Source organism: Temnothorax americanus, unplaced genomic scaffold (genome assembly GCF_048541705.1).
Source record: "Temnothorax americanus isolate GAGA-0224 unplaced genomic scaffold, ASM4854170v1 Scaffold21, whole genome shotgun sequence".
NCBI classification, from domain to species: Eukaryota; Metazoa; Arthropoda; class Insecta; order Hymenoptera; family Formicidae; genus Temnothorax; species Temnothorax americanus.
The window spans coordinates 2,464,551-2,480,356 of record NW_027509349.1 but is presented as its reverse complement, the minus strand read 5'-3'; the positions used below and the strand labels follow the sequence as shown (position 1 = coordinate 2,480,356).

Sequence of the window (15,806 nt, the reverse complement as noted above, 5' to 3'; positions counted from 1 at the left end):
TGCACGCGGGCTGCACGGCGCTCACGTCCGATGCGCGGCAACATCAGCCGCACGATGCAATTAGGCTTGAGATATTGCCTCCGGTAGTCATGACCGCCGGTCTCCTCTCTTCCTTCGCCTCTCCCCTTTGTGCCTGATGTGTTCTAGATCGACGTTAGGTATTAATGCGGGTTATTAGCAATAAGCCGCGGAATCATATTCTGAGACGGTGATCGCGTGATCCCGAGATATATACGCGTATCCCGCGTATTTTTAGACCGCGAGTTGGCACGTCCGAGATTCTTGGATTTCGGACATTCGATCACTCTGGGAAGAGCATCTATATAGCAGGCGCAATTTCGGGATTTTGGAATTTGATGCCATGTTTTTAGATTTTTCGATACATATATATTCTCGTCGTACTCTCTCGGTTTCTGTTCTTTTTTCAATAACTTTTTAAATTTATTTCATAAATTCAATTTCAGATCTGCTTGGATTTCAGATTCAGATTCTCGGACCTCGAGACTCCTTTGAACACATTTGATCTCTTCAAAAAGAGAATCCAGTAACATTTTCGGAATTTTTAAATTTAATTCCATATTTCTAGATTTTTGATATAAATTCTCTTGTTGACACCTGATTTCTCCGATTTTCTTCGGTACTTTTTAAATATATTTTGTGTACTCTATATTTCAGATCCGTTTGTGTTTTGACGTCCTTTACGTGGCTATTTACTACGCGATAATGATCCTCCTGAAAGTAAATGTTTCGGGGTAGCGAAATTTACGAGGATTCGGGACTTTACGACAAGAGAGATCGTAAGGGTAAACAGCACACCCGCCCAACTCTTAAAGTTCGCGCGTATCGTAAATCGAGTACCCAAAAGGCCGATAAACCGGCCGGCGGCGATAAACCGAACGGCGTCGCCGAGTTGTAAACCCCCGAAGTGGTGGGTGCAAATGATAGTTGCGAATGGGGTGCGAAGAGGAGAAAAGAATCGACGGACGGGTGACGGGGGTGGTTTGATACTCGTCGAAACGAGAAAGAAATTAGGTGGAGCGCTGAAGGTGACGCGCGGAATGATCGCGTGAAAATTTATCGGCGGTAGTATGTCGGCGGTGTGTCAACAGGGAGGTTTGACTCTCCGAGGGCTGCTCATCGCATCATTCAGAAATCTCTTCCTTCCCACGAAATCCTTTAACATCTTCAATATCCCTGCGAGGCTAAATTTTCCTTTTGACAATGTTAAATTCTTTCGGTAATTTTTTTCAATACAAATTGTGTTGTGACTTGCAGAAAGATAAAATTGTACAATTATATATACATTTAATTCTGTAAAGAGATTTTATGTTTACCATCGTTTAATAATTATATTTATACAATACGTATTATTTCCTGTGTGAAATATATCATGTAAGTGAAACAATAGCCGTTCGAAAATATCACGTGTTTTTCATTATATGAAAACTTTTAAAACATTCGTGCGGTAAACATACGTGTAGTAAATTAAAAAAGATTCGCAGTGTTTTTGATAGAACAATAAAAAATATAAAAATATTTTTTATTTTATATTATGTGTGATTTTAAAAAGTTAATATTTACATTACGCTAACTTTAATTGTTATATACATCAATTTATTTTATATTATTTTCATAAACATTTTTTAAATAATTATTATACATCACACACAATATATAATTAGATATTATTTAAAAAGTTTATAAAAATAATATAGTAACTAACTAGAATTATATATGTGTAAGATAAATATAGTATATCAAAATATTTAGTAAATATATATATGTAGGTAAAGGTAAAAAATATTTATATAATTCATATATTTTTTAATTTTTTATAAAATGTAAATGTATATGGGGCGCGATATACATGGCGACGTTAACGTTCGAATCGAAGTTTGCAAAAGGACGATTCCAAGTGGTCGCCAGAGCTGATTCCCTTCCTCCGTCTCGCTGGACGCACCGATGCGTCCGGATCGAGCATCGACCATTCATGGTACAAGTGGTACGACATGCCGGAGGGTCGAAACATCAAAGACGTGTTCTACCTAACACGTCTTTTCGGGCTCCAGCCTTATGATGATGAGTTCTGGAGCCCGAAGACTGGAGTTAAAGGAGGATCGCGATTTTGAGTGGCGACACTTATCTCTTCCTCAAAACTGCAATCGGTTATTACAATACCTGTATCTTGTAATTGTTTCGGAGTATATTGAGTTCCTGAATATTATAATCACTACTTACAATTACAATTTACATTATCTCTCTTCGATAAGAGCGATAATGTAACGGAACAAATTTTTGTTTGAATGCAATAAATAAATTCAATATATAATAACAGCAAATTTAAAACAGAAATGATTATTTCTTAGATACTTATTTACCTGTTTTTGTAAATTTAATGTTTTTTCTTGGTTTTTTGTCTTGCACAAGGAACAAAACAGATACACTTTTATATTTGGCATATGGTGTTGTAACATAATCTTTTTCTATCTATAATAATATATAAATTAAATTAAAATCTTTAATGTTTGATATATAATTATATACATAAAGATTTATTATAAAGAGAGCTATAACCTTTTCTTTCTTGTTTCTTTTTTCTCTATTTTTTCTTTCTTCTCTCTTTCCTATTCTGTTCCACTTGCCTTTTTTCGGATTTTTTTCGACATCACTTTTATTTTCTCTTACAAGCTTTCGTTTCTTTGCCTCTTCTTTTACGATTTCAAGAAGTATTTCATCTATAATTATATATATGAAATCGGGGTAGAAAAGACTGAAGAATATAATAGAATTAGAAAAATTGCAATAATTAATACTAAATTGTCAAAAAATTTCAATTTATGAAAAGTCCCAATTGTTGAGACTTGAGATGCATGCCCAAAGGTTAAAATTTTAAAATAATTCATCAATCTTCAATCTTTTCTACCCCTATTTCATATGTAATTGGTTAAGATTTGGTTAATCAGTTCTGAAGTTATAGAAATTTCGGTAAATTTGGCACATACATACATGCACACATACCAACATTTTTTAAAATAGCGATTTTTCGACGTTTTAGAACATTCTAAACACATTGGCAGCGGCAACTAAAAAAAAATTTTTATACGAAAACAAAGCTTCCTCTATGAGGAAGCAAAAAGAAAGAAAAAAAAACTCTGGGAAAGTTTTGGTAAGCAAAAGAATTAAGGCTGGGAATTCCGCGTATATAAAAGCCTCTTAGCGGAGTTACGAAACTATATAGCGATCTAGAACGCCTGCCTCAGCCACGTTGTGTCCTCTCTAAGCATTCTACATTCCTATGTAAAATTAGATCTTTCCGGATTCATACAATGGCAATAATAAAGTTCAATTTTAACAATTCAAGCAATAAAAATCATATATTGATACATATTGAAGTACTGATGCGTTTGAAGAACGACATATTAATATTGTTTGTTTCAATGTAACGTTTTATTTGATAAGATAAAAAAATTTGAAATACAATATTGCACGAGTGTGTATCGCACAATTTTTCATCGTCCGTTCCATCGCGAATATCAGAATTTCGCAGCACCACAGACACTCTTGCGGATCGACCGGCTTTCGGATGCCGCGCGCGTCTGGATCGCCTTTGTAACGACGGGAATCGATCTCGGCGGCGACAAAGAGTGTCGGGCGGCGATTGGCAACAACGTTTTACCCGGGGCGAATCGCAATTTGGCGAAAATCGAATTCATCGTCGTCGTCAGGACGATCGCGGGGGGGGGGGGTTTCGCCAGACGATCGAGTTTCTGTTTCGCCGAATAATAACTGCCAACGGGCGCGTGGACGCGTACGTGAATTTATACACGCGCGGAGTCGGAATGCACCGCGTAAATACCTGGGGCGAAAAATTGCAGCGTCGATCTCTGTCGACGCGTGTTGGTTTGTATTTGTTACGCGGAGCCCGGGCGAGAAAAAACTGTCAGCGCCGCGCCGCTGAAATTGCGACAATTTGATTCGCCGTATAGGTACGTTCGCCGTATGTTGATCAATGAAACGGCTCGGCGGAAATTAGTTGTCGCGTACACGACGATAATGCGCGGTGATAAAAGCGAACCGGACAGCTTCCCGCGAATTATTCGGCAGTTACCGTCCAAATATGTCGAGCTTGAGCTATAATTTTATAAGCGTATTTAATCAAACAGATGTGGATTACACGAATAATCGTACTGTTTAGGTATACAAATCAGCAAAATTTTGCACTTCTATGTATGAATAATTATTCTATATATATTATATACATAATATACATATACGTGTATATGTACAATAAATGTAAAATTGATAAAATGATGGCAAATTTGATAAAAATTTTAAATCACGTATGTGTGTGAATTCCAATAAAAAAAAACCTAATAATAAATCGTAGTCAAAGAATTAGTTACAGCTGGAAAGAGACAATAAGTGCATTGAAAAAATAAAACTTAATATTCTAATAGTCCAATTTAAAAAAAATATATACAAATATTAAATTATTAAAATATTTTATTTAATAATCCGAGATATTTAATATTCCGTTAAAAATTTATAAAAATTTTCTGCAGGATTAAGAAAGCTTAAATATTTGAAATGTCTGCAAATTAGAAATTTAAAAATCTTTTCGGATGGAAAATGAATTAAAAACTCTCTCGTTGGTAGAAAATGAATTGAAAACTCTTTTAAGCAATCGCATTCGCAATAAAGGACAACGCATCGAGGCGACAATAATCCGTTGCACTTATGCTGATATGGTCGAGTCGAACACAAACGTCAAGCGTGCGTGGCACTGCCTTTGTTTCAAGGAACTCCGATTAAAGTTTCCCCGAACGCGTTCCCGTAATTTAACGACGGCTTTAACAGCACCTACCTCGAAAAATATAGGCCAGACAAAATAGTCGTTGTAATGATAACCCTGATACGCTTCGCTTGTCGTCCCAAGAACCGGCTGATAAGTCAATGAGGCGCGATTAAGACAATTATTGTTAACGTTTTGCCGACACCTAGTTCGCTAACGAGTGATTCATCAATTGGCAACTATAAAAAAAAAAGCGAAATCTGTTCCAAATAAAGGAATCACGTTTCTTGAAAAGTACACATGAATATTTTATCCTTTTCTAGCCCTTGTGCAATCATTCTCTTTAATCTAATCTTACTTTTCTATGAAGATAACGATACTATGTATGTACATAGGTAATAAAATACAAGTAATGGATTTTTTAAACCATATATATCTTCTTAGAATACGTTCAAAAATTCTCGAATATCTTGTGTGGCGAGGAAGTCTCATCTTTATGAGATTGAAAGCTATCTTTTTTTTCCAATCTTTTGGGAGAATGCAAAGATTGAGAACCATAAAGAATACGCGATTTCCTCTTGCAGTTGCGGCGGCCGCGCTCTTCCGAAAGTCAAACTGCGGCACATCTGGGACGCGCCATCGGTGAACAGATGCGGAGCGGTGCATACCGCGGCGAGTGAACTGCTCTTCCACGAAGGAGATTCGATTGGCCGTTCGCGGAATCTTTCACCTACGCACCTCGCTCGATCGCGTAACGCAGAAGAGAGAGAGAGAGAGAGAGAGAGAGAAAGAGAGAGAGAGAGAGAGAGAGAGAGAGAGAGGTTGGGTCGTACCAATTTTCCTGGCTGGCAATTTTCCGCGAAGCGATTGCTTTCTCAGCTCATGTAAGGAATTTATTCATTAATCCGGTCCCAAGACACGCGAGGAAAAGCGTTTACTCTCGATTATTCTTATACTTGCATGCATGATCTTTCTCTTCATTTTGCACAAAGTACGTTCGACACAAATGTATAGGACCAATGTAAATATACAGGATTTATAGAATCAATATAAAACAAAAAAAAATTCCAATGGTACATGTTTGACTTTTTTTAGTTAGTATAATAGCTATATAAAGATATATGTATATAGATATAAGATATAGATATGTCATTGAATTACTGGATAAGTGAATCTATAAAAATCGGTTTTTCACGAACGAATTTACCAAATACAAATATACGCGATAAATTGTTTTAACTAAAAAATATTTCAATGCTATATTCTTCAAACCTGTAAATTTTCTGATCTGTAAGATCATCTTGGATGTAGATTGATTGTAATGACTGAAAAGTATTTCGACGGCGGATAAAGTGAAGAGATAAAGAATTGAGCGGCCAACTTCAACGTGTGTACAAAGAGCTAAACGTCGCCGCGCCGGTTCGGAATTCTCTCGGACGACTTCCGGCAAATTGCTGGACGAACTGGAAGTTGGTTATATCGACAGACGGGACGAGAAAGAACGGCGACGACGACGGTGCACGAATGCGTGTTAAATCGAGGGGTTTAGGAGCCATTAGATGGCCGGAAGCGCGGTCGCTTCTACGATGAATATTAACTCGGCAATTCGCCCTCGTCGCTCGCGAAAAGACGCCCCGGCGAAATATTTCCAAAAAAAACGACGTTTTCCAACTGAATTCTAACACGTTATCACGACGATTTTCCGCGATAACTTTGTCTTGTAGAAGCAATAAAGTAGGCATCTCCCCCCCTGAATTTCTTACTCATCTCTCCCTCTTCCCCATACACATTTATAAAAATTGTTTTTAATTATATAATAAAATTAAAAATTGACTTTGAAATATATATAAATATATTTATATATTATGGACAATTTAAAAAAAAAAAAAAAAAAAATTAATAGACATTATAATATTCATCAATATTTAACCATTTCAATAAATGTATAGTGAATGTTATTCTTCTGCTTCCCTGACTTTTCTATTTAAATCCCAAAAATTTGTTGACCACTCCCGAAATCCACGATTCGTGTCTCCGGTCGGGAAATGCAGTTCTGATGTCATAAAACTCGAGGTGGCTCGATAATACAATACTTTTAAAGGGTTTTCGGTCACGGCCCAGCCTGCCTGGAACGCGCTGGAAAAGCGACTGACTGATCAAATCCGACAGATAGGAAGATTTAATTGAAATTTCGGATCCGCGGATACATTCGCGGGCGTTCGATACGCACCCGCTGTGTTATCTCGCGTTATCGCGAGCTGAGATAAACGCGACGGTGACTTTCGGAAAAAGCGATTATCGATCCACCCATACCGCTGATAAGAAGAGTAACAAAATCTTTATTTGAGAAAAAAAAACTGATTTTTGATAAATTATTTCTCAGTATTTCGTTTTATCTCGTATTATCTTTTACTATCTTAAATCTATCGCTCGTGCCGTTTCTCGACGATCCATACGTTTTCTTTACGCCGTAAGGTTGAAAAATAGAAGAAAAAAACAGGAAATAAAGGCGATTACATATTGTTTATAAAATAAACTCAACGTTCATCCTCTATTCAGATCTCGACAACTTTTATCCAAATTCGTATTGTGCGACGAAAGAAACGTTCGTATATAAAACGGTAAGAGAGATTATTTCCAGAATAACAAAGGTTCCGGACGCTGAAAAAGATCCGGAAAGAATCGCAGGGGGGGGGGTCTTCTTTCCCGTACGAGCCGATATTGTATCCCTGGCGGGATCTCGACATGACAGTATCATGATGACGAGGCTCTTTGACACGGATATCGAAAGCGAGTATCGTTTTGTCGGCGATAGCGATTGACGTTTTGCAACGCTTTTTGCGACAACTCGTCCCCGATCGGTCAGTACCCTCCTCCGCGTCCGCCCTGCCCCCCTTTATTTTGAATGGGAGCGTCAAAGGCGGATCTTCGTGCGTGATCATCCGAATTTTGTGCTCTTTTTTTCGATCGCTGCAGCGATAGCGGATCCAATCGAACGCGTGCAGTTTTCCGATTGATGCATTCCTCTTTTCGTTGTTGTTATTGTAAACGTTCAAAAAAATCCGATTACTCCTCCGATTGTAAATATAATCGTTAGATTTCTCTTGAAAAATTCGATGATATAGAAAGGAATTTTAGAGAAAAATACATTGAATATATAAGTTGCGCCCCTATAAAATTTCAAGCGGATAAAATCCTGTAATATAAAAATTAATCTTTGGAATATATATATATATATATTATACTATTTAATTAAATGTATATTTATATTATTTGATCTTTTAAATAATATGAAACATTTTAAAGTTGAATATATAACGAAACAAATCAATGGAAAGTTTATGTTTATGCTATAATAAAGTCATATTAATTCAATTTTAGTAATCTCTCTGTCACGTCGATTAGACTAATCTAGAAGAAATCGTCTCATAAATATATCGATTTTTAATTAAGATACTTGGCCGTGCAATTGCATATGCAAATTATACAGCGATACAGGAGAGGTACCTGCGTATTATAATATTTCAATCACTCTCCGCGAATGACTCCTTTGATGTCGATCTTACTATTCATCGCGTTATCTTGTTCTCGTTCCACGCGACGTATTTCTATTAAATGTCGAATGGAGGTACGGTAAGGATCCTCTTTTGAGCTCCCAATGTATAGGCTGATGGATGAATCCCATCACGTTTATCCTAGGATATCCTATTATACTTACCGAGTACAGAGAGAGTGATGTCGCCCTCCAAAGTGGTTGTGTCGTTACGTGCCTGGCAGGAGTACCGTCCCGCATCCGAGGCTCTCATCTCCTGCGTGTAGATCGTTTGATTCGCGCTCTCGGGATACAGGATGAAGTGGCTCTCGCCACCCGGCCAAGGGTAAGCCCTGTTATCCTTGTACCTGGGACAGAAGTAACATAAACGTATTATTATATGGTTACGAGCAAATGATCTCCACTGATGCTCGTCTGTCCGGGGTAAAAATGTTAAAAATAAATACACAGGAGAGTGTTAAGAGATCGACACACCGGGCTTTTCTTAAATGCTGTTCAATATTTTAGGAGTTGAGTTTCCGAAGAAAAGTTCATATAAACAACATGAGCTCAAAGGCCTTTTCGGAGATACGAGGTGTTGAAAATTCTATAAAATTATCGTTTCTTCTGCTAAACGAAAGACGGTTTCACTTTCTACCTTCGATAATACGAGCAATGATAAATTTACATTACGCAAAATAATATAAGAAAAGAGCAGAAAGCATATATTTCTAGAAATACAAAGCTTTATCTTTTAATTCATTTCTTTCATTTTTTCAGTTCGTTGTTAAAGACAAGTTATATTTTTTCATTAAAAACATTTTTTTCTTTTTGAGAAAGAGCGTTTATCGAGTGAATATTTTGAAAATTGACGAAAAAAGGCAGCGGGCGAGATATTTTTCAAGAAACGATAATTTTTCGCGAAGAAACGGCGGCCGATCGTCTTGAAACGCGTCGCACTCAAGAACAAGCCCGATATTTCCGGGACGGGAATATCGATGGCTGTTCTTGAGAGCATTCGTTCCGCCGTAAAGATAAAAGTCGAGAGAACGAGCGTTCCTCGACAAACACTCGAAGTAAGGAAGAATCAGGAGCATTGAACCGTACGTGAAAATAAATCGTCTACTACGCCACCGCCGCGCCGCCGCCACCACCGCCGCAGTGGCTTCGTTAATTTGTCGTTGCTGCTATTGCATTGCCTTTCCATTGTGTGCTGCCAATAATATCGTTAATATAGTAATAGCAACGTAAAATACTCATTATTAGAGAATAGCTCAATAATAGCGATAACAAATGCAACGTATAGCAATGAAGTATAATAATGGTTTATACACAATAATGCTAGAAAATATAATAATAGTAGCATAATATGTAATTGAATATTATAACAATACCTAATATCTAGCCGTTATAATCACGTCATTATACTCTTATCGTCAATATCTCGTAAAAACAACAATTTATTTTACAATTATTGTTTTTGTCCCACTTTCCAACGGGCGCGAATAAACTTCAACTCCAATTTTTTTTTCTTCCGCGAGAACTGTATTTTTATCGTAATTTTCTAATTCGGCACCTGCGCTCCACGCGTTGAACGATCCCGTTACGAGAGAGCAAAGTCTTCTCTCGTCCTTCAGGTAGGGATCAAGGATTCAACGACGTTCCCACGAGAGGGAAAGAAAGTCTCTCTCCACATAAATCAATTTCTGGAGCACTACGCAAATCCACTTTCGTTTTGCCGGCGGATCAAAGAGACATCACGCGTGGATCCTGCGAATTTGACTTACACCGGAAGTTTCTACCCTTGCTTCCTCCGAGAGATAGTTGCATGCTGGAAAAAGGGGATTTCTTATACCCTAATTCTCTTCGATTTCTTAAACGATGATTTTATTTCTCTGTTCTGCTGCGCAGCAATCATTAATTTCCCGCATAGGATACTTCCCTTGCATCCTTGAATTCTTGCTCCTAGATACTTGAAAAATCAGATCGTCCCCCTTATGCCAATACCATGAATGTGCGATTCGATCGAGAAATCGATAAATTTTGGAATTTGCAAATTCTGGGGATCAAAATTTTTCTTGCAAATATCAATTTTTACTTCAAACTTAAATTTAACTGCAATGTAAAATAAGTTTTGATTGCCCTCTATCCACCTTTAGTCAGAAAAGCACATTCATGGCTTTTGGCGAAGGATAACATGTTCTTGATTCTTGTTATATCATCTGAGATCTTCAACTATAAATCTCAGAAGATATACATTTCAGGTATTAAAACCGCAAATATTTTGCGACTCCTATCAATCTTTGACTTCTTGCGTTTTTATATTTATATCTGCCTTAAATTCTTGGGCTCTTTCTGGATTACTAAATCCTTGATCCATGGATTCTCGTATAGTTAGGGAGCTGGTGGCCATTTCGGTATATGATTTGCTCATGTTTCATATCGATAGGGATTTAAGTTCAGATTAATACGAATCGATTTGGTCCAGTCAATTAAGGTGGTCCTTTCGCGGACCCAGCTAGTCAAGTAACAGTCCGTCATGAGGTAATTGAAAACAAACATTACACAGCATTCCAATAATTATAATAATATAACATGATTTTACACGCACGATTTAATCGTATGTAATTATTTACTAATTAAAAAAATATCACAATAGTAGTGCGGTTGGACTCGATTTAGGTTAGGTCAGGCATATGACAGTACGAGTAAAGCAATATGCGCGTGGATCCACTACTTATTTAACCTCATATATCAGAGCAAAATATTCGGCAAGCCCTTATTTTCAAGGTATATGTACGAAATCCGGAAACTTCAGGGAATATTTTAAGACATGAATAATGTATTCATCTGATCGCTAAGTACATGTATTATTCGTTGAAAACCTCGGCCGTGGCGATTTACATCGTTCTATCTTTCTCGTTCGTTAGATGTAAACAAGGATAGAATGACAATGGCACGCTCCGCGAACGCACATTTAGAATGACTTATTTCTTGTAAAGTGTCGGTGCGCTCACTTGATTTTTCGTACACATGTCCCTTATTACTGTATATTTAACATATATCAAATTTAGGTACTTATCTAATACTTGTTCTCACGAAAGGACCACCTTAAGATCCTACGTCGCTGCGTTTTTGCGTTACAGCGCTTCAAATTTGTAAAAAAAAACATTTGCTTTTTTAAATATTTATTTTTTTCTCATGCCCCTTTCTCTCAATCATCTATTAACAAAACTATCCTTAACAAAGATATCTTCTTGGCAGCAGATTCTCACGCAAGGAAATCATCAGCCCCCGTCATATTCATGAAATTTTCACAGGCGGCAATCTTACCATCGTCGCGACGTCGTAAATAAAACATTTTTAATAAGCTGAACGACTCATCCTCATTCCCGAAGGAGTGACAGGACGATCGGCAATTTCGCCGTCACCATTAAAGATTCCTTTATTAAAGCTCTTCCTGCATCGACAGGATTTCTTTTACGAGCTACTGTTACGGGCGTACTTTGAATAAGAATTTTTAATAAAGAGCGCTTTCCACCCCTCCTTCCTGGAGCGGTCGCTCGACCCTTTTCGCCAGGATAATTCCGAACTGGTTCGGATTCTAACGAGGATTCCGGTGCTACGTAGCGGAACTTCCGAAGACTAATAAAGACACCGAAACATTGGAGGATCCGAGGACATCGAAAGTTCAGGACTCGGAGAAGATTCCGGTAACGCGAAGATCGTAAGACGTCAAGAAATGAAAAGAATAAGATCCTTAAGTTTCAAAAAGATTAACCGAAGCAGAAAGCTGGGCAATACAAAAGTTTTAAAATTAGAGAAGAGACGAACGCGAGATAAAACCGTAAGGTTACTCCGAAATAAATGAATTGCAATTAATGTATCTCTTTCTCTCTGATACGAGAAATTCAATTTATAAACTTTAATTTAGATCTAGAAATGTAAGGACCGCGAATGGATTATTATTTAAGGTGGTTCATGCATTTAGGTCAAATGTAAGTTAGCCCAGAAAATGTGATATGAAATGAAAGATTAACGTTCCTAGAGTGTGTCTGTAAAATTTCGGATTTTTTAACCGTTTGGTTTCGGAGATATATGTCCGTAAACTTTGCCAATTTAACGCGGGAGGGGGGGGGTAGCCCCTCTTGCGAAAAACGAGGCTAAAGCGCTTATGCTGCAAAAATTACAATACTTCAAAAATAGATGAACGAACCAAAAACTGACGAAACGATGCAATAAACATTTTGCAAGATACTGGACGAAGCCCGAGTTCATTGACCGTACTATATAATGATAAAACGTAATTTTCGATTGACTAAATCGACAACACGGAACTGACAGCTGGACTCGAGCGGCATTAGTGGCAGCTTGGCAACGCATCATGTGTCAGCTGATGAGTATATAGCGCATATCCCAAAACATTCAACGTTTACTATGTTCTGGATGCTGAATAAAGCGAAGAGTGAAACAAAAATATTCGTCCACTTCTAAAAAAAATTAAAATTAAGTTTGATCAAGATCTGCAATACTGAATAAATACAAGTTTTAATCCAATGAGGTTATAAAATGTCCAAATAATTTTTAACACGCATTGTTTATTCTATTTATCATAAAGTTGCCGCGCTGCTGTTGTACATATATTCACACGGCTCACAACTCTAGTAAAAAATGTGACTTTTGTTTCAATATTTTAATTACGATAAAGGTCGTATAACATTAAAGATGTCGTAAATAATAAATCTAATTATATACTGATTTTTACGGACAAAAATCACACTTATTTATCACTAATAAGAATAGTTGCCTATTTGACTTGCAAGTACTGCATGAACCACCTTAAATTATAGATTCGTTAGATAATTGAACTTTGCACTTCGAATGCTCGATTTTTATATTTAGAATTTTTTACTCTTTCTCGATTCCAAATTAAATTTCTCTAGATTCCTATAATTGTCCGATTGGCTTAAGATATGTCAAATAAATTTTCGTTAATAGGCTCTCTCCCTGATGAAAGTCAAACAGAAAAAGATTCTAATTGTGAGATACAAGAGTTCCATAAATATGAGAACCGCTGAAAATGCTCGGTTATAATTTGCAGCGAGCGATTTGCAAAAATGATCGTTTAATTATTATTGTAGTCGAGCGTGTGGCATGCTGTTATCGGATCGCGAATTATACTCGGTCGTTAAACCCCATTTCCAATATGAAGCCGTGCATTCTGAAAATGTTCAGGAATCACTGGGTGTCCTTAATAACCTGAAACACGGTCGACTCGCGTAATTAACGCCAATTTTATTTCGATGAATTTGTCTGGCATATTTGTTAAATAATTGCTGGCTCCTCTCTCGCATTTTGCATCCATTTTGATGAATTAATTAATAATATATTATCAATAAAACAAATAAGCACACTTTGACATAAAATTTAATTAAGATAATAATGAACGCTACACAAATAAAGAACGCTAATGAAACTTAATTAAATAGCAGTGAAAACAAACGCTGACACAATCGAGAATAACAATAGGAATGAGAAAAATTTACTTAAATAAATCTAAGTATAAATGAAAATTTCGGTGTATCGCTAATTACCTTCTTAATCCAAAGAAACATTGTTTTGAGAAGTAGGACAAAAAGAAACTGACTGAGTATTAATAATAAATTCAATGCGTTTTTGTCATCAATTTAAATTACATTTATCTATTTTGTTCTTAAGATATATTATGATCAAAATTATAATTAATAATGCAAATGTTATTAGTTCGTTCTATTTCTCTTAATTATTACACGCGCGCTTGTATTTCAACTTAGTTCCAAAATAATAACTGTTTACGTACATCTGGTTAAATATCGATATCTCGTTTCAGTTACCAAATTAATGAGAATATAATTTACGTCTGTAACTTTAACATATAACAAAAATTTCTATTAGAAATTCGTGTTCGGAATTCCGACGACGCGCGTGCGTCCTTCGCAAAATAATTGCTCGTTATTCTCGTCGTGTAAAAATCGCGTCAGCAAAATGGCCTCTATCCGTTTGATCGTACTCACGAAATGGGATAGGTACCTGTCTTTTTCGCTGGCTGGCTCATTGTTACAATAATTGGCTGTTATCCTTTGTCCTCTCGGGAAAAAAAAATCACAGCAAACCAAAGTCCCCCGTCGCGTGCAGTTATTTATTTACATCGAGCAGGTGCGAAATCCGTTTTTTTTTTTTCATCACCGGACACAAAACAGAACTTACCTGGTTTACCTACATTTCGCGATTTGCAATTACGAGTCGAGTTACGCGAATAACAGTAGTATTAGGTTCACCAAATAAACCGTGCGTTAACGTACTCGGTCGGTTGTACATAAAGTATGCTGATTAAACATGTTTGCCAGACATGTTGAAATCCGCTTTCAACTTTTATCGGCTCGACGATTCGAGGATCAAAATAAAATTTCGCGTTAAAAATCCACAAATCGTGAAAGCGTTTTAATGAGAGTCAAGTAGATTTTGCGCGCGCGCACTGTGTAATTCATTAGAACCTCGTCGTCGAGATGAATCGCATAAACGTAGCTCATTAATCCAACCAAACGTGTTTTAGCGATGCAGCGTAACGGAAAATCGCAAATTTTGCGGATTACGTGAATTAACCATCGAGCCTGCGTCCCGGGCGCCCGCGCACCGCGCCAAAATCAAACGGCATCCCGAAGCGAGCCGTTCGGCCGACTATTCGCGATGCGCAAACGGTTCAAGTTGAGTCTCGAGAGCGCACGGTCGTGAATAATTTTCAGAATTCGACCCTCCTCCCGCGAATGGGAGATAATTGACACGAGTTAATTGAATCAGTCACGGGTCACGAGTCGAGTAACCCGAAGGGAAGCACGGGGGTGGATTGACTCTTTCTAGGAATAAAGAAAAATGTGATTCGTCGAAATAACGGGAGTTAAATTGATTAATTAGTTGAATCGGTCGTGGCTCTGAAAAGGAAGTAACCCGGAAAAAAATATTTTTAATATTAAATAATTCATCGGGAATTAAATGTCGAAATACGTCAAACATAATGATTGAAAAATTAATTAAATCATCCACCGTTAATTGTAAAAAAAAGTAATCTATATGTTTTTCTATCGCGTCACTCTGGCCAAGAGTTTCGCGCTTCCTTCTCCTACTGTGCAGTCAAATATTTCAACGACCTTCCCTCTAACATAAGATCCTTGTCCTCTTTGTCTTCTTTTCGTACAGCTGCATCCACCTTCATTTCATCGACTGCATTTCCTGCCAGAAATGCACCTCAACCGCGCATCACTGATTGCTTGCACGATATGTCGTGTCTGCTAACGCGCACACGTGCGTGCGTGCGAGCGTGTGCGTGTGTGTGCGTGTGTGCGTGTGCGCGCGCGCGCGAGTATATGTATCTATATCTATGTTACTGTGTGTGTATTGTAAATTCTGCGACAAATGTGTTGTACGACAAAATTTTACTCTCGCGAG

General features: G+C 37.3%; 1 protein-coding gene across 1 annotated transcript in view; it reads right to left on the bottom strand.

The window, feature by feature from the left end:
* The window catches only part of LOC143897928 (interleukin-1 receptor accessory protein-like 1-B), a 168,117-nt gene that overhangs the window by 56,472 nt on the left and 95,839 nt on the right, over positions 1-15,806 (bottom strand). The window contains exon 2 of the mRNA XM_077406918.1: positions 8,511-8,692. Within this exon, the coding sequence (XP_077263044.1) occupies positions 8,511-8,692 (182 nt within the window). The remainder of the gene's footprint in view (positions 1-8,510; positions 8,693-15,806) is intronic.